The sequence below is a fragment of the Sinocyclocheilus grahami genome, unplaced genomic scaffold, assembly GCF_001515645.1.
Source record: "Sinocyclocheilus grahami isolate Dianchi unplaced genomic scaffold, SAMN03320097.WGS_v1.1 scaffold295.1, whole genome shotgun sequence".
In the NCBI taxonomy this organism is placed as follows: domain Eukaryota; kingdom Metazoa; phylum Chordata; class Actinopteri; order Cypriniformes; family Cyprinidae; genus Sinocyclocheilus; species Sinocyclocheilus grahami.
Window position 1 is genome coordinate 792,141 of NW_015505474.1, and position 19,854 is coordinate 811,994.

Sequence of the window (19,854 nt, forward strand, 5' to 3'; positions counted from 1 at the left end):
ACAATGCATAAACCTCTTCCAAGATATATTAAAAGTAATCCATTTTAAGGATCTCTTAATCTCATGCAGCACATTTTGAGTTTCATCTTTACCCAGTTTAGCTACACCACACTAATCTCTAGCTACAATCTCTCTGAAGAGTTTTGCCTTAATGATCCAATAATCTAATTGCAGCATGTCTCATTATTCTATTTGCATCAAGTGTTTGTCTTGCCACATAAAGCTAAGCAAGATGGTCCCTGTCCTTTTTGTTTTCCCAGCAAGAAAAAATGGAAAGCTGCCAGTGTTTGATTGTCAGGTTTGGAGCAATGGTGAAATAGCGTAACCAATGCAAGATGGCCGCCCACAGGATCAGAGTAACCAACAACAACAATGTTCTCCCTAGATGTAAATCAGAGGGCACTCTTATCGACCTTGATGAGGGAGTGACTGAGGCGGGTCTCATAGATGTCAAAGGTCAGTTTATTGTACTGCAAATAAAGTGTTTGATTTGGTTGTGCCATATATATATATATATATATATATATATATATGTATATATGTATAGTGGTGGCCATTTTTGGCCATGACTGTGCCCCCAAGACTCTTCTAGTTAGCGAAGTTGGGAAACAAGCAAAGTCTGCCCCTCCTGTTGCACTACAACTGTGGGGGAAGCACCAATTTGTCCTTGGCAGACCTCAGGACTTGCAGATAGGCATGTATTCCAACATGTCAAATTATGAGGTCAAGTCAAATGATCAGGCTAGGGTTGTTCGTGGGTTTCAGATCAAACTAGGCAAGGTGAGTCGACTCATCTACATGATTACGTCTCGGAATGCAGATGAGATGTCTGACTTCACGTTACGTGTCCAGGTGAAAGATGACGAGGATTGCATCCTTGCACAATTTTGTGTTCAGACACCACAGCCACCGCCTAAAACCGGGATACGGAACAACGGCCAGAGGCGGTTCTTAAAGAAAAAGGAAGTTGATAAAATAATTCTGTCTCCTCTGGCAATCACCTCCAAATACCCACAGTTTCAGGAGCGTTGCATTACCAACTTGAAATTTGGCAAACTGATCAAAACAGTTATCAGGCAGACCAAGAATCAGTACTTGCTGGAATATAAAAAAGGCGATATTATCGCCTTATTTAGTGAGGAGAAGATCAAACTCAAAGGACAACTATGGACTAAAGAGTGGTACATTGGATATTATCAGGGAAAGATTGGGCTTGTACATGTAAAAAATGTGCTTGTCTTGGGAAAGGTTAAGCCTATTTACTTCTGTGGGCCAGACCTTACAACCACAATGCTGATGGAACAAATCCTGAAGCCCTGCAAGTTTCTCACTTATATTTACGCCTCTGTGAGGACAATACTTATGGAAAATCTGGGAAACTGGCGAGCATTTGCTGACGCTCTGGGTTATGTGAATCTTCCTTTGACATATTTTTGCAGAGCAGAGCTGGACAGTGAACCAGAGAGGGTTGCCTCCGTGCTGGAGAAACTAAAGGAAGATTGCCTCAACATGGAGACTAAGGAGAAAAAATCTTTTCAGAAGGAACTGATGATGGTAAGCTCCTGTGTGTGTTGGTTTGTCCGAACTGCATAGTTTGAAAACTATTGTGGTTATGTTTGCTTTTTGCATGCAGTAAATGCCCTTCTCCCTTATGTGAATCTTCCTTTGACATATTTTTGCAGAGCAGAGCTGGACAGTGAACCAGAGAGGGTTGCCTCAGTGCTGGAGAAACTAAAGGAAGATTGCCTCAACATGGAGACTAAGGAGAAAAAATCTTTTCAGAAGGAACTGATGATGGTAAGCTCCTGTGTGTGTTGGTTTGTCCGAACTGCATAGTTTGAAAACTATTGTGGTTATGTTTGCTTTTTGCATGCAGTAAATGCCCTTCTCCCAAATGGATAACTATTTGAAATCTATCCGCAAAATGTTTTATTTAAACCCGTTTTTATGCAGTCCTGCTTATCTGCATTTTCTCTTATTAATGATTGGGGCTAATTCTGATGAGAGTGCACTTAGCTGCTCTCTGCTGCCTTTCTTATCTGTACAGCTGTGGAAACCTGCAAGTACAGCAGCCGGAACCCTGCTTGGCTCGTTCAAATTCTGACTGAAAGAAAGATTGCGCTTGTATTAGGTTTTTTTTATCACTGGGCACAGGATGTCCAGAGCTGGTAATGTTTAAGATGCCTCTGTTTAATCTACACAATGTCCATCAATATAAACTCTTTGGTGTCTTTAAAGGATTAGTTAATCTAAAAATGAAAATTGTGTCATCTTTTACTCACCCCTTTTGCTCATGTTGTTCCAAACCTTTATGGATTTCTTAAATATGAACTTACATTTAGCTCTGGTCCTCACACATTGGTGTTGTGTTGCTTCAGAAGACTCAAAATATAATGTATATGGAACTCTTTTATGATATGAAAGGTCCCAGCCCTTCACTTTTATTTTATTGAAAAGAAAACAAGTTACACTTGATTTTGATTTTTGGGTGATCTACTCCTTTGACTCAACCACACTATTGTTGACAGAAACACAATATTGGGAATGAACACTTGTTGGAACAGCAAAGCAGAGAGTTTTGAGAGTGTAGCTATTTCTACCTTGCATACACTTTCTACTAGCATTGGCCGATATCCCATTTATAAGTAAACGGGTTAGCACACCACTTCTGTCAGCCCAGGGCTTGCAGATCTGAGGAGACGGTGCATGGAGAATAATATTATAATTATAAATAATTATCACTTGTTCAGGCTGGATAGTAAGAGAGAGGAAAGATGTAGTAATTCCAGTCTTATCTTTCACAAAACTTTAGCTTTAGCATCTTATCTTGGATAAACAATACAAATGCAAAATGAGGATTTTGACTATTCCCTGACCTCAGTGTTAAAGTGATATATCCCTGACTGGAATCGTCATTTTATCTCTCCTTCCACAACAGGCAGAGCTTTTGTTAAATTTAAATTATTCAATAATTTGAGTGGGTGGTAAGCATCTGTTACAGGGCGTTACACCTTAGCAATCGTTCTCATCTCTTTCACAGTGTTTCTGTATATTTCTCCTTGCTAAGAGGGAGCTCCATTATTATTTCCCCGCCGTGCTTCAAGTGCTGACACATTCATCAAGTAGAGATGAGGCTATTATTCCCAAGGCCTGATGTCATAGGATAGTCAGTTGTCTTCTGTGGGAGTAAATCGATTTTGAAATTGCAGCCTGTAGTCCCTGATGGACACACGGCCTTTCCTTGCCTCACTCTTGCTATTATTTAGCTATTTGTCTTTTTGAGTTTGGTAATTACGGCCAATACTTCTGAGCCTGGTGACATTTTGAGTTGTGCAGACAATGAGATGGAAGAAATTTTGCTCAGTGTTAAGTCTGACAGGCCAGCTATTAAGCTTAGCGTAGCAATTTATGGGTCTTTCAAGCTAATACCCGTCTGTATTGTGATTTAACAATTCTGTATGCTGCCTCAGTATCCTCATTTACAGTTAGCATTCCACACACGCAAATGTGCTTCCTAAATCCATAAATATATGACTTTTCCTATTAAGGCAAGTTTTATCAAGTCATAAATGGCAGTTTGCCACCTTTACTCAGCAAGTTGTGCATTTTCAAAGCTTGTGTTCTAGGTGGTTGGCTAGGCATTCTGGAAGCTTCCAAAGACTGAAAGAGCTTGGAAGCTGACTCAGCCATATCTAAACACTCCTAAAATAAAACCAAACAGCATGGGGGCACTCCAAGACCATCAGGCTAGTAAAGAAAACGATCTAAACTGAGCCATTCAATGTGATTGGTTTAAATATTTGCAGTGGTTTATCGCCAGCTAACAGTTAGCCACTTTTTTTGGTTTTGGTGTGGATTCTTTTGTATAAATGTCACTATAGTCACATAGCCAAAGCGTTTTGTTGTAATACAGCTTATTTATATTTGTTTGTACTAAAATTACTGGAGAGCTCTGTAATCTCTAGATATTTCTAAAATTGATTAGGTGTATTTTATCTCAATTTGCTGACAGTTTTGTCTCTCTGTCTGGTTTAAACTGACCGTCTCTGCCCCTAAGGGTTCAATAATGCATTTAAAAGATTTCCAACAGCTTTTGCCTGAGGACTGTCTGAGCCCTGACATTTTTCTCGAATAACTATGGTGTGGTGGGACATATTTTGCATGCTCCTTTAGAAATCAATGTGAAACATGACCTTCACCTCTCCCTGCCCTCTGGTAGCATAGCTAAAATTTGATTATTTTTCTTTGACCATAACCGCAACACTTTGACTCATTCTACAGTCATTATTTTAAATGAAAGTATTGTATCGATGCTTTATGTGGCTGCTACTGTATTCCGCAGTATCGTTTAGAGTTTCAAAGGGAAAGCGGAGACTTCTCACTTTCTCTCACCTACTTGCATTCTAATTTGCATACCATCTTTTATGAATAGTATGCAAGATTAGAATTTGTGGATTCTAAATGATAGTATAGAGTAGGGCTGAGTATCAAGTTCAATACTTTTTAGGCACCGACCGAATTGCCTCGATACTATCGAGTATCCAAAAAACGTTTAGTCGTTCGGTACCAAATTTCGATACCTAAGGAGTTAATCTCATCAACATCAGTAAGGCGCAGATCGATCAGTGTTTGACATCCGCGAGAGCGATGTGAAAACGTACGGAGCAGTCTGCTCGTGGTATCTTACTATAGCCTAATACACCGATAGGTCTGCACAGTCAGTCCGCGGCTGTTACACTCAGAGATGTGGCTCACATGTGAGTATTTAGTGTGAATGCGTCCCAGCCCCCGTAGCTGTAAGGCTACATTTACACAGGTGCGCTTTTGTTTTAAAATGAAAACGATCCTCGTCATACTGACATTTCCACTGTGTTTCAAGCCGGCTTTCCACTATCTCCGACAAATGACAGACCGAAAGTCATTCATTTCCAATGGAGAGTAGATGTGTCCGTTCATACTACAAGACCGAAAGCACGTGTTATGTGACCATTCATGCACACTGTAGCATCATGCTACATAAGACCAGGGTTTAAATTGGGCCGGGCCGTCTGGGGCTGAGCCCCGGCACTTAACGTTATAGACTCCAGGGCTTGACATTAACTCATTACAAATCATTTGCACAAAAAACAAAACACACACACACACACATATATATATACACATACATACATACATATAAGCTTGATACCATAGAGCCCCCCCCCCACACACACACACATAACAAATCTCAATATAACCCCTGCATAATACAATAAATAAGATTTATATTCCGCTTTTACTCAAAACTCACTTTAAACCAACATCATGTTTTTGTAATAACTTCCGATTGCCGTGTGTGTTTTGGCCTTGTATTGCTGATGAAATTAAATATATTATAACCTCTGAGTCAGAGCAGCAATCATGGAAGAGAGAGCACAGGCAGACAGCGCTAGAAACTGCTAATGCTTCTCAGTAAATCAGTAGAAAATTAATAGAAATTACGATTCTGTCTGAGCTAGGTGATTCTGTCACATGCACTAGTGTAAATGTAGCTAACAGATGTGTAAACTGAAGACTATTTGAACTTTATTAAAACCATTTGCACTGATTTTGTTTGTTACATTTTGTTCCTTTGTGCAGTGTTTTTTTTTTAGACAATGTAATCTTGTTCAAATAGATTTCATAAAATTGGTATCGAAAAAAGTATCATTCAGGAACCGGTATCGAAGTCAATGTATCGGTATCGAAAATTTTTGAACGATACCCAGCCCTAGTATAGAGCCCATGTGATATGGTATTTCAAGTAAAATGTTAAAGTGTACATCTTTGGGTGCTTTTTTCAGGTGAAATTGCTCACAATTCCTTGCACAACAAAAGAAAGAGCTTGTGACTTATGTATGAACTTCAAAGTTAAGAAATAATTAATATTAAAGGTAGATTAAATTAAAGCTTGATAGAATGTTTAAATATTAACACTGAAGCTGTGTTAGATTTTTACATGTGTATATATACGCTTCTAGCATGATTTGAGCATTAGCCTCTATAGCTTAAATGTGTATTTATTAACTTTTAAGAAATAATGAAAAATACATGATTAGCTAGATGTTAAAAGTTATTTTAGCTAGATGCTAACACTCAAAACATGCTAGAAATTTGTTTGTGGGTTAGTTAGATTTTTGAAGGCGATTGGCTTTTTTAGCTAGATGCTAATGCTCAGGTCTGTTCTGTGTTAGCATCTAGCTAGTATAAATGTAGTTCCTAAGCTCACAGGTCAATTTCATCTGTCCATCATTCCTGTCAGGTTGTCTGCGGGGAAAGTGGACGATATTGTACCGAGGGCGAGCAGCGCGGCAATCCCATTTGAGAGCATGTCTCTTATACTCAACCGTTCAGCCACTATTCTGAGACCCTTAATGGGTTTTTCTTAGTGATTGGAACTTTCCTGTAAAACATGAAATTGGTTGCAATGCCACTTTCAGGCCTGAGACCCTGAGGACCAGTTTTGCATTATAGTACGTTTCGCTCAAAACTTAAGGACTACTTCAGTCGTTGATGTGGTGTTTTCATTCATAAAGCTAAACCGGAGATTCTTATCAGCTGTAATTTGTGATTTAACCTGTTAGCGTTCCACTGTACTAAATCTTCCCATTTGTATGTTGAATCATCGTATTGAGCTTGGCATCTGAAGTCTGATGTTATGAGAGCTGTTTGACTTTGATAACACTGTGGTAATGGCTGCTAGGCAGTTTATTCAGAAGTCGCCCTGCATAGATGGTAAAGTTTACATAGAGCTCCGAGATTTGCTCTATTCCAAACAGTAGCGTTCGTACTAACCTCATTAAAGCGGTTGCATTCCAAACAGGTGGCCCCCTGGCCCCCGGAATGTTCCGTGTTCTAGTTCCGGAACATTCCTTTGTGATGGATAGGCACAAGAAGTCTGATCATGCCTGAGGTCCCGTTCCTTCACGATTCATCATTTTCTTTATTAACCAGGTAATTGAGGAGGCATTCTGGTCCGATTGGATACAGCCAAAAATGCTCGTTACATTCCAGTCGCGCTCTGGTATGGACTTTACATTCCTGTGAGTCTGGAATCTGGATAGGCGATGTTGTCAAACTCTGCATTTTTCGAGTCAGATTTTAGACAAAAAGACTGATAGGAAGCCATTCATGCTTTAGCAGACTTCTAATAGAATTTGCATGTTAATTTTTCCTAAGTCCTCGTACCAAAACATCCAATTAATTATGCTTTCATGTGACTTCTTTTGGGTCTGACTATATTAGTGGATACTCTTTATGGTCTTGCCAGTAAAACAAACATTGTAGACTGAAACGTTGTTCCCATTGTTTATGGAGTTTTCGGAAAGGCTTACAAAGATGAAAAAAACTCAGGAAGTGAATGCATAAATATAAGTCTATTCAGAGAGTGCCAGTTCACCAAACCTTCTCTGGAAATAGACTCTTGATCCTGGGCTGACTAGACGCATTCAAACAATAAATAAACCATCCATTTTAGGAGTGAAGAACCATAGGAGACTCATTTATGGAGGGAATAGCTGTTCAAATCCGGTCCTGTGTGGTCCAGCTCTTTACAAAACTGTTTTAACTTTGCACGGCTACATCTCTTGTGTGAGACGCGAGTGCACCAGTCATATTTGTCCATCTAAAAATGCGCTGAATATGCATCTTTGTGAATGGCTTGGTTTCTGTTTTCGCCTAATCAAGATCTTCTCCGCATTGAGCTTCTATATTTCTCTAATATTTTGAATGCATAATACAGCAGCGGCGCATCTCGTGGGCTAGACTAACAAAACATTAAAATGCAACAACATCACTTACATCATTATCACCGCATCTCATGCGCCACTGATGATGCTCCCTCGCACTCCTAACATTCAAATGCAAAGGTTTATTTTAAATTAGACTAATATTATTTTTTATTCACAATCTCCTCATCACAGGCAGGCACAGCACTCAATTCAGCATGTGTTCGTGTTCGTGTTTGTGTGTGCTGTCTGCGTCACTCATAGCACGGGCATGTCGCGCACTATATCGAACATTTTTTATATCGTTATCGAAGAAGGTGTATACCGTCGATAAATATCGATACCGTTTTATCGCCCAGGCCTCTAGTGTGTTTTCAAAACGAATGACTTTTGTTGTTTTCAGTGAATCAAAACGAAAAGCACAGCTGGTGTAGTCCGATTCCAGAAGGAATTACTTTTATGAGGTGGTTATTTTTAGAGAACCAAAGACATATAATGCGGCCAATGAAAACAAACTTTTTTTTTGTAGTTTAAAACAAAAATAAAGTGGGACCAGTGTAGTCGGATTCCTGAATAAATGAGTCTTATGAACCAGTTATAGCAAATCAAAAACATACAGTTTAGAATTATGAGCTGATTCTTTTTTTAATGAATCGAATGACTCTTATGAGCTGGTTACTTTAAGTGAATCAAAACAAAGTGCTGTGTGGCCTGTGTGCTCTGATTCCCATTAAATGACTCTTAAAGAATCAAAAGCATACAGCCCTTACATTTGAAGCAATCTGTTTAGAAAGGTTTACAATATATGTTGTAGAGGTTACATAAATACAAATGGATATTTGAGATCTTTGCAAGTAATTATCTGAAAGACTCATGAGTCATTGATTAAAGGTTAGCTGAAGGTGTTGTTTGGAGCAGTAATGCAACGCTGGACATTTATTGCGAGACTTCCAACAATAATACATTACAAAGCCATTTGGAAAGAAAGAAAATTACCCGGGGCTGTTTGGCCGAACTTACTTTTCCCTCTAATGACTGTGACATTTTGCCATCTCATCCCAAATGTTCATTCAGCAGACCTCTTGGATGCTTTCAACAAGAGTCTTCTCTTGGCCGAGAATGCAGCGAGGGCCTTTGGCTGGAAGATCAGGCATGGATTGGCTGCAATAAAATGAAAGCGTGCTGAAAGACAGATAGCGAAAGAAAAATTGAGAAAAGCTCTGGAAAAAAAGAAAAAGAAAAGATGGAAATTGCTTTTCCAGAAAAGCATTACCGCATTCATACAAAAGAAAATATGCAAAAAAGCAAATATGTGGCTGCCATCACAAGAGAATATATATATATATATATAAAAACACACTTTTTATAAATTAGATGCAATTATATTTTAAACACTATATTGATGACTGTATGAATGCTTTTGTAAATAAATATAATAAAAAATCATTTATAATATTTGTTTATATGTATTTTAATATATATAGATATATAGATATAGATAGATTTATTTTATAAAGTTAAATATATTTAACTATATTGTGGTGTTTATTAAAAAATAATTTTTTTTGCATTAAGTGCTTCTGTGGGCATTTTCCTGGCTTTTTTCCCCCCTCAAACTAAAGTGCCTGTCATTTAGGTTTAGATTTACAGAAGCATTCTGAAGTTGCAGTAAAGAATATGTATGCGTTCCTTAAACAAAAGAACTCTCAGTGCTGCAGGGGAATTAATCAGGTCGCCTCACAGCTTTATCATTCTTTTGACGCCATACTCCCCTGTTCTGGAAGTTTCCTCCTCCCTCATCTCACTTATACATGTACAGTGTCTCATAAAGCAATGAAAATGAAGTAATTGACTTTATTTACGCAACAGGGAGGCTGTTCTCATGATTGTATGCATCTTATCATTTGCCTGAAGTTCTCCCATGGTTCTAGTTGTGCTTTTCTTTAACTTTCTTCCCTTCTTCGGCAACAAGCATGAAGGAGAACGGGGATTACCGCTCCATTCTGCCGGACCCCAGGGGTCCCTTCTCATTCCAAACATGATTGTGTGTGTGTGTGTGTGTGTGTGTGTGTGTGTGCAGGAAACCGGGTCGGTCGGGTCCTTTAAAGGGTTCAGTCACTCATCCGTGGAGGCCACAGAGAGAAAACTACAAATTCCTGATCTTGCATTATTTTTTTTCTACATACCTTATCCATTCTTGTTTCATGACTGGATGTATTGTTGTTCTCCTGCCACATCTGGACATCTATTTTAAAACACATTTGACTTGATATCAATCAGATTTCACTCCTAAGGGAGGTTGGCTCACTTTCTGGTGTGTGCCGAGAGCTGTTTATGCTGTTTTGCATGAATATATGAGGTCCTTAGTGTCACATTATATTATTTACAGTGGAGCTGTAAATTAGAGAACAACCTTTAATTTCGCTGCTTAGTTCTATTTGAAGTTAGGAGGAACAGGAGTAGAAGGACAGGTTTTTTAAAAATATTTCATTAATTAATTATATTCTGAAGCACAGTATAAAAACTGATCAAATTATAGGACACCTCCAAGTTATTGGTGTTAATCTGGCCCCTGGTGCTAATTTCCTTAATTATATGGCGATCCCTATTTAACTGGCAGCAATCCTTTAATTTTTACTGAGATTGCAAGATGGCGGGGCGCTCTAAGGTGACTGAAACCCTGCGACAGGAAGTTGTCTAGATGAAGGCCAAAGGGAGTTAAAGGGCCAAAACCCTCTCAGTCACTGCAAGAGAAGCTGGTCATTCCAAATCTGTGATTTTATTGAATATTGTAGCTTTACAATGACACTCATTCATTCAAGTCCCCCAAAAAGGCTTGTCGTCCACGTAAGAAAAATGCACGAGAAGACAGGCTAATGCAGAGACTCTCCATGGGGAATTGGTTCAGCACTGCAGCTGGAATTGCTCGCCAGTTCAGTGCTGATCAGGGTAAGGATCTGTCTTGGCACATTTAAGAGAAGTCGGACTGAAAGCACACTCTGCAGTGACCAAACCTCTCATCAGCAGAAAGAATCAAAAGGCTAGACTCACCTTTGCTGAGGAGCATTTTGTGTGGAGAGAGGAGAACTGGTCCAAAGTTCACTTTAGTGATGAGAGCAAGATTCATTTATTTGAGTCAGATGGGAAACATTTTGTTCTGTGTCAAACTGTTAAAAGACTGAACCCAGAGTGTGTAAAGAAGTCAGTGAAAGGTGGAGGAGGAAGAGGCAACATCACACAACGTTTTCACCATTACGACTGTTTAATAGTTCTATAAACAGTTCAATAAGCAAATACAATAATATTAGGTCACTTACATTTTAGGCAGAAACAGCGCATCTCACAGCAACCAGCCGATTCATTGCTGATTGATTCCATGTTTTGAACGAATCAGTTGAGTCAAAGTTTCATTAGCCCATGCATAAACATCTGATGAATCTGCCATTTGAACAAATTGTTTGAATGAACGACTCAATGATTCACTCATTAAACGCTCACTACTGGCACCTACTGGCGTTTTAATTTAGTTGAAAAGTATAATTTCCACCATAATTTCTTGTTTGTATATTAAAAAATATTTAAAATAATCTCATAATAATTATTTAATGCAGTTGTATTTTTCAGTGTCAATTGAATTTATAGATCAAATGTAAGAATTTGAAATGAAAGTATTAATGAGATTAGTGGGAATAGAACAAATCATTTGCACAAAAAACAAAACACACACACACACACATATATATATACACATACATACATACATATAAGCTTGATACCATAGAGCCCCCCCCCCACACACACACACATAACAAATCTCAATATAACCCCTGCATAATACAATAAATAAGATTTATATTCCGCTTTTACTCAAAACTCACTTTAAACCAACATCATGTTTTTGTAATAACTTCCGATTGCCGTGTGTGTTTTGGCCTTGTATTGCTGATGAAATTAAATATATTATAACCTCTGAGTCAGAGCAGCAATCATGGAAGAGAGAGCACAGGCAGACAGCGCTAGAAACTGCTAATGCTTCTCAGTAAATCAGTAGAAAATTAATAGAAATTACGATTCTGTCTGAGCTAGGTGATTCTGTCACATGCACTAGTGTAAATGTAGCTAACAGATGTGTAAACTGAAGACTATTTGAACTTTATTAAAACCATTTGCACTGATTTTGTTTGTTACATTTTGTTCCTTTGTGCAGTGTTTTTTTTTTAGACAATGTAATCTTGTTCAAATAGATTTCATAAAATTGGTATCGAAAAAAGTATCATTCAGGAACCGGTATCGAAGTCAAGGTATCGGTATCGAAAATTTTTGAACGATACCCAGCCCTAGTATAGAGCCCATGTGATATGGTATTTCAAGTAAAATGTTAAAGTGTACATCTTTGGGTGCTTTTTTCAGGTGAAATTGCTCACAATTCCTTGCACAACAAAAGAAAGAGCTTGTGACTTATGTATGAACTTCAAAGTTAAGAAATAATTAATATTAAAGGTAGATTAAATTAAAGCTTGATAGAATGTTTAAATATTAACACTGAAGCTGTGTTAGATTTTTACATGTGTATATATACGCTTCTAGCATGATTTGAGCATTAGCCTCTATAGCTTAAATGTGTATTTATTAACTTTTAAGAAATAATGAAAAATACATGATTAGCTAGATGTTAAAAGTTATTTTAGCTAGATGCTAACACTCAAAACATGCTAGAAATTTGTTTGTGGGTTAGTTAGATTTTTGAAGGCGATTGGCTTTTTTAGCTAGATGGTAATGCTCAGGTCTGTTCTGTGTTAGCATCTAGCTAGTATAAATGTATGTCAAAATATTAGCATACTTGCTTAAATAGCTCACTATTCTTTTAATGTGTTGTGCAAGTATGCATTGTCTTAATCTCATAGCTCAAATTTGTTAGCATGTCCAATTAGCATTCATCACAGTAACCTTTTCAGAACCATATTTCAAGACTTTGACTTTTGCTAACCGCACCACAGCATGAGCAAATCGAAATCATTTGGAATTATTGCTCAAATTTATCACTGTGCTATCAAGCTAGTTTTGTCGACAGAGGTCATTCACTTTTTTCCCTCTGCACAGTTCTGACAGCAGACATTTGCCGTCAATTTATTCCCTTACCCCTTCAGACAACAAGCCACGTTTACCTCATGGCTCTCAGTCAGGGCTGTCTGATCTGGGTGTCTTGTGGTGCCAGCGGTGGATCTTGGCAGGTCTAATCTATCTGATGATGGGGGAAACCAGGTAATGCCAAGGGAGGCCAATATAAATCCAGCAGCTATGATTCGTTTTTCATGGCATAGTAGATGCCATGATGGATCGCTTGGTAATTGAACGTTTGAGATATCATCCCATCATTGAAATGAAAGTTAAAGTAAGGGAGTCAGTTGCAAACATGGAAAGATTATGTTTGGAAATGATTGAGTTGCAGTATAAATATAGTGCATATTATGTTTGTGTTATCATGGAAATATCAGGGACTTTTAAAACTTTTTTTTTTTCCCCAGACCTTAAATTAAAAATCATAGAAATGTCGATGACACTTTACAATAACTTCCCATTAGATATAACATTAATGCTCATTGTTAGTACATTTTGAATGCAGTTCTTTTGTTACGGTATTTATTAATCTTTTTACTGTTGGTTAATAAAATTATAACTTTTCATTGTTAGGTTATGTTAGCCCAGGTCCGTTAACTAATGTTTAACCGATACAACTTTTAAAAATGCATTAGTGAATGATGAAATCAACATTAACTAAGAATAATACATATTTTTAAATATTGTTTATTGTTAATTCATGCTTACTAATGTAATGAACCTTACTGTAAACTGTTACCAAACTTTCTGTAGAAAATACAATCCGAAAGTCTGAGATTACTGTTGAAAATGCTATTTTGCGTTTTTTCTTTCATTTAATTCAGATGTTGAATCTGATTTTTAAAAACACACCTTTTCTGTTCTTGCCTTAACAATCTTGCTCGACTGACATGGTCACCATTTACTTTTATTATGAAGAAAAAATATCTCCTTTTGTGTTCCACAAAAGAAAGTAAGTCATACAAAAAGACATTAAGGGTGAGTAAGTGATGAATTGTCATTTTTTGGATGAACTATTCTTGTAATATGTTGGCCAGAATGCAGAACAAATCTGATATTATACATTCTCCCGCACTAGAAAAAAGCCTTTCAACTAGAAAATAAAAACTCAGCTCATTATTCTTGTCACTAGAGAGATAGAAAATCCTTGGCGGGTTTATTTTATGCAGTTCTACAACTAAGAATGAAAATCTTTTGTCTTCCACCCACTCATCGGATTGCCTCCCCCCCCCCTACTGTTTCTTTTCTTTCCATCTTTTTTGCTTCCCATCTCTCACTAAACTGCCGAAACGCAGGAAGCCACAGCAGGCATCTAAACTGTAGAAAACGAGATGCCACAGTTCCTAAGCTCACAGGTCAATTTCATCTGTCCATCATTCCTGTCAGGTTGTCTGCGGGGAAAGTGGACGATATTGTACCGAGGGCGAGCAGCGCAGCAATCCCATTTGAGAGCATGTCTCTTATACTCAACCGTTCAGCCACTATTCTGAGACCCTTAATGGGTTTTTCTTAGTGATTGGAACTTTCCTGTAAAACCTGAAATTGGTTGCAATGCCACTTTCAGGCCTGAGACCCTGAGGACCAGTTTTGCATTATAGTACGTTTCGCTCAAAACTTAAGGACTACTTCAGTCGTTGATGTGGTGTTTTCATTCATAAAGCTAAACCGTAGATTCTTATCAGCTGTAATTTGTGATTTAACCTGTTAGCGTTCCACTGTACTAAATCTTCCCATTTGTATGTTGAATCATCGTATTGAGCTTGGCATCTGAAGTCTGATGTTATGAGAGCTGTTTGACTTTGATAACACTGTGGTAATGGCTGCTAGGCAGTTTATTCAGATGTCGCCCTGCATAGATGGTAAAGTTTACATAGAGCTCCGAGATTTGCTCTATTCCAAACAGTAGCGTTCGTACTAACCTCATTAAAGCGGTTGCATTCCGAACAGGTGGCCCCCTGGCCCCCGGAATGTTCCGTGTTCTAGTTCCGGAACATTCCTTTGTGATGGATAGGCACAAGAAGTCTGATCATGACTGAGGTCCCGTTCCTTCACGATTCATCATTTTCTTTATTAACCAGGTAATTGAGGAGGCATTCTGGTCCGATTGGATACAGCCAAAAATGCTTGTTACATTCCAGTCGCGCTCCGGTATGGACTTTACATTCCTGTGAGTCTGGAATCTGGATAGGCGATGTTGTCAAACTCTGCATTTTTCGAGTCAGATTTTAGACAAAAAGACTGATAGGAAGCCATTCATGCTTTAGCAGACTTCTAATAGAATTTGCATGTTAATTTTTCCTAAGTCCTCGTACCAAAACATCCAATTAATTATGCTTTCATGTGACTTCTTTTGGGTCTAAATCATTTATAATATTTGTTTATATGTATTTTAATATATATAGATATAGATATATAGATATAGATAGATTTATTTTATAAAGTTAAATATATTTAACTATATTGTGGTGTTTATTAAAAAATGATTTTTTTTGCATTAAGTGCTTCTGTGGGCATTTTCCTGGCTTTTTTCCCCCCTCAAACTAAAGTGCCTGTCATTTAGGTTTAGATTTACAGAAGCATTCTGAAGTTGCAGTAAAGAATATGTATGCGTTCCTTAAACAAAAGAACTCTCAGTGCTGCAGGGGAATTAATCAGGTCGCCTCACAGCTTTATCATTCTTTTGACGCCATACTCCCCTGTTCTGGAAGTTTCCTCCTCCCTCATCTCACTTATACATGTACAGTGTCTCATAAAGCAATGAAAATGAAGTAATTGACTTTATTTACGCAACAGGGAGGCTGTTCTCATGATTGTATGCATCTTATCATTTGCCTGAAGTTCTCCCATGGTTCTAGTTGTGCTTTTCTTTAACTTTCTTCCCTTCTTCGGCAACAAGCATGAAGGAGAACGGGGATTACCGCTCCATTCTGCCGGACCCCAGGGGTCCCTTCTCATTCCAAACATGATTGTGTGTGTGTGTGTGTGTGTGTGTGTGTGCAGGAAACCGGGTCGGTCGGGTCCTTTAAAGGGTTCAGTCACTCATCCGTGGAGGCCACAGAGAGAAAACTACAAATTCCTGATCTTGCATTATTTTTTTTCTACATACCTTATCCATTCTTGTTTCATGACTGGATGTATTGTTGTTCTCCTGCCACATCTGGACATCTATTTTAAAACACATTTGACTTGATATCAATCAGATTTCACTCCTAAGGGAGGTTGGCTCACTTTCTGGTGTGTGCCGAGAGCTGTTTATGCTGTTTTGCATGAATATATGAGGTCCTTAGTGTCACATTATATTATTTACAGTGGAGCTGTAAATTAGAGAACAACCTTTAATTTCGCTGCTTAGTTCTATTTGAAGTTAGGAGGAACAGGAGTAGAAGGACAGGTTTTTAAAAAATATTTCATTAATTAATTATATTCTGAAGCACAGTATAAAAACTGATCAAATTATAGGACACCTCCAAGTTATTGGTGTTAATCTGGCCCCTGGTGCTAATTTCCTTAATTATATGGCGATCCCTATTTAACTGGCAGCAATCCTTTAATTTTTACTGAGATTGCAAGATGGCGGGGCGCTCTAAGGTGACTGAAACCCTGCGACAGGAAGTTGTCTAGATGAAGGCCAAAGGGAGTTAAAGGGCCAAAACCCTCTCAGTCACTGCAAGAGAAGCTGGTCATTCCAAATCTGTGATTTTATTGAATATTGTAGCTTTACAATGACACTCATTCATTCAAGTCCCCCAAAAAGGCTTGTCGTCCACGTAAGAAAAATGCACGAGAAGACAGGCTAATGCAGAGACTCTCCATGGGGAATTGGTTCAGCACTGCAGCTGGAATTGCTCGCCAGTTCAGTGCTGATCAGGGTAAGGATCTGTCTTGGCACATTTAAGAGAAGTCGGACTGAAAGCACACTCTGCAGTGACCAAACCTCTCATCAGCAGAAAGAATCAAAAGGCTAGACTCACCTTTGCTGAGGAGCATTTTGTGTGGAGAGAGGAGAACTGGTCCAAAGTTCACTTTAGTGATGAGAGCAAGTTTCATTTATTTGAGTCAGATGGGAAACATTTTGTTCTGTGTCAAACTGTTAAAAGACTGAACCCAGAGTGTGTAAAGAAGTCAGTGAAAGGTGGAGGAGGAAGTGTCATCGTTTGGGGAGGTTTTCTGCAGCAGGAGTTGGGCCTCTTGTACAGATACATGGCAGGTGAATGCAAATGTTTATCAGAACCTCCTTCAGCAACATGCAGTTCCTTCCCTGCAAGCATCTCCCAATCAGCCTGCAGTTTTCATGCAAGACAATGTTCCCTTCACAATGCAAAATGGGTAAAGCAGTTCCTTGAAGCTAAGAACACTGAACTAATGAAATAGCCAGTCCTGATCTACGCTCGACTTAAAACCTCTGGAAAATCCTTGGCAACAAAGTTATGGCTAAGAAACCCATTACAGTTACCAGACTATGGAAGACAAGTGGACCAAGATCACACGAGCGCAATCTGAGAAACCAGTAATGTCCTGTGGCCGCAGATGTGCTAAAGTCATTCAAAGCAGGGGCCTCTACACATCCTACTAATTTCTGATAGCTGTAACCGTTCAAAATTTTAGTTGTAATCTTCTTTCATGCTACAGTGGTTACTGTTCTCTAATTTTAATCACTGAGTTTAAAATAAAGGTTTTTGTTGAAATGCGTTGGATATTTTGTCAAACACGTTAGTAGTGATATACCTACAGCTAATATTCCTTTCAAATTTGAGTGATGAAGATAAACAATATTTTAGAAAAAAACTATTTATAGATTATTCTCTAATATTGATCTCCACTGTATATAGAAAAAAATAATGTATATACACTTAAAATATTATAAAACAATAAAATGAATATAGTTTATACAGTAAAATAAACTAATACTGTTTAAAAGTTTGGGGTCAGTATGTTTTTTTTTTTTTTTAAAGAAATATAAGTATATATTTATTCTGCAAAGATGCATTAATTTGATCAAATGTGACAGATCAAAAGACATTTATAATGTTAAAAACTATTCTTTTTAATTTTCTATTCATCACAGAATAAAACCTGAGAATTTGAAGGGCATAAACAAAAATATACAATTATTCCTAATAAAGGAATGGCAAGTCTGGCACACATGTAAAAAAGGCTTCATGTTATATAGAAATTCAGTTCCATGATAAAAAAATCAGGCCTATTTGAGTCGATACATTATTGTGTATTATGGTGCTAGAAAGATCTCCAGTCATGTTCAATTAAAAGAACGCAAACATTTCAGGTCAAGTGTGACTTAAAATATTAGTGAAATTGCAGTGCAACATTTCAACCTTTGTGTAAAGCTCATAAAGATGACATTTTTGTCCCACAAATGTACGTTTTTGGCCTTTTTTGTTACTATGTTTGTAGATGCTTTAAATCATTCTGCAGCATCAATAACTACCATTAATATTAAGCTAATATTTTTTATCTCTTACTCAGGCTCTTTTGAAGATCGATTGTCAGGGTTTGGTGGCCCGACTCATTATGGACTTCGTGTTGCTGACGACGGCAGTGGAAGTGGCACCTCGCTGGAGGGAGCTCGCCGAAAAACTCGCCCACGTATCCAAGCAACAAATGGAGGCCTATGAGGCTCCACACAGAGACAAAACTGGGATGGTGGACAGTGAGGTGAGGACACAAAACCTCCTTTTCAATATAGAAGAGTAGAGTTCACATTCGTGAATTCGATCAGATGATATAATCTCCATTTATCTTATCATTTCAGGCCATGTGGAAACCAGCCTACGACTTCCTGTTGACGTGGGCCGCTCAGATTGGCGACAGTTACCGCGATGTCATTCATGAACTGCACATGGGCCTGGACCGAATGAAGAATCCAATCTCCAAACGCTGGAGGCACCTCACCGGCACCCTGATCCTTGTCAATTGCCTCGACTTGCTTCGAAGCTCCGCCTTTAGCTCCGCCCCTCAGGATGACTGTGCCATTTAGCTCCACCTCCTCACAATTAAGTTTCGACATCACCTCAGAACTTTTAACGGACACACACTTTTCTACGTCACCATCAGCTGTGAGTTTACCTCAATTCAATAGCCGTGAGGACTTCCTGTATCTGTCCACGTCCATATAAGAGCATGCGGAAAGCCAAAACACAGAGTGTTTCAAGTGTAGCTATTTTTTTAGATTTCTGAAGGCGTTTTTATCAGTTTTCTTCTTTGTGATATCTATATTTTTTTATACCGGATGGCACAAAGGAAATTTTTACGATCACGAACATTTTTCAAGAACAATTTTTTTCATAAAAAACAGATGACATCTTTGTTCGTTACTGAAAACGAAGGTCTATTTTGTGACATCACATTTATCCATGTTTGTCTTGGTCTGGATGTTCTGTATTTCATTGCCAAATGCTCAAGCCTTCCATATTTGTGATTTTATTCCACTGATTTGTTCTGTGCTTGGCACAGAAGGACGGATTAGTCTTACTAGAAACACGAAACACTACAAACTGGTTACGTGAGAGGAAGGAGCATATGGTGTGTTGAGATGGTAAGTTCAGACTGTGTTTTGTCCCTTCAAGCTTCAAGCAAGTTTGCATTTGTATGACCAGATATCGTAATACCATTAATACCATGTAGGTATTAAATCGCAGTGTTGCTTTAGTTTCAGTTGTGAGTCACTCATTCAGTGTTTCTGTCAAGAAACAAATGCAGTCAGATGAATAAATGAACAGATCATAGCGTGGTTTTATGACTGTGATGATTTTTTGTTCTACATTTATATTTTTTGTACCTACAATTTTTTTATTTTTAGACTTTTGTGTTCTTTTATGTTTTATGTTCTAAAATATTTTTTTGTTGGTTTAAAAAAATAATAATCATTTCTTATACGTCCTGTACATGTCAAGGAGATTTTGTGCTGTTTTTTGGAACAGCGTGTAGGGAAAAAGTGAATGTATGTATTTATATATAAATATTCTGGTGTTTT

The 19,854-nt window shown here is 38.0% G+C and overlaps 1 protein-coding gene across 1 annotated transcript; it reads left to right on the forward strand.

Moving 5' to 3' along the window:
• The first annotated feature begins 531 nt into the window (after positions 1–531).
• On the forward strand, positions 532–19,567 carry sh3bp4a (SH3-domain binding protein 4a). The gene is made up of 3 exons (XM_016292956.1): positions 532–1,554; positions 18,348–18,536; positions 18,634–19,567. The coding sequence occupies exons 1-3, from the start codon at positions 532–534 to the stop codon at positions 18,856–18,858; spliced, it is 1,437 nt and encodes a 478-aa protein (XP_016148442.1). The 3' UTR covers positions 18,859–19,567.
• Positions 19,568–19,854: the final 287 nt, after the last annotated feature.

What these genes read in the sequence shown, in the direction of transcription:
- sh3bp4a (XM_016292956.1), top strand. Translation starts at nt 532, where the DNA reads ATGTATATATGTATAGTGGTGGCCATTTTTGGCCATGACTGTGCCCCC. An exon ending in TTCAGAAGGAACTGATGATG is followed by an intron (nt 1,555 to 18,347) that starts GTAAGCTCCTGT and finishes TCTCTTACTCAG; the next exon opens with GCTCTTTTGAAGATCGATTG. An exon ending in CTGGGATGGTGGACAGTGAG is followed by an intron (nt 18,537 to 18,633) that starts GTGAGGACACAA and finishes TTATCATTTCAG; the next exon opens with GCCATGTGGAAACCAGCCTA.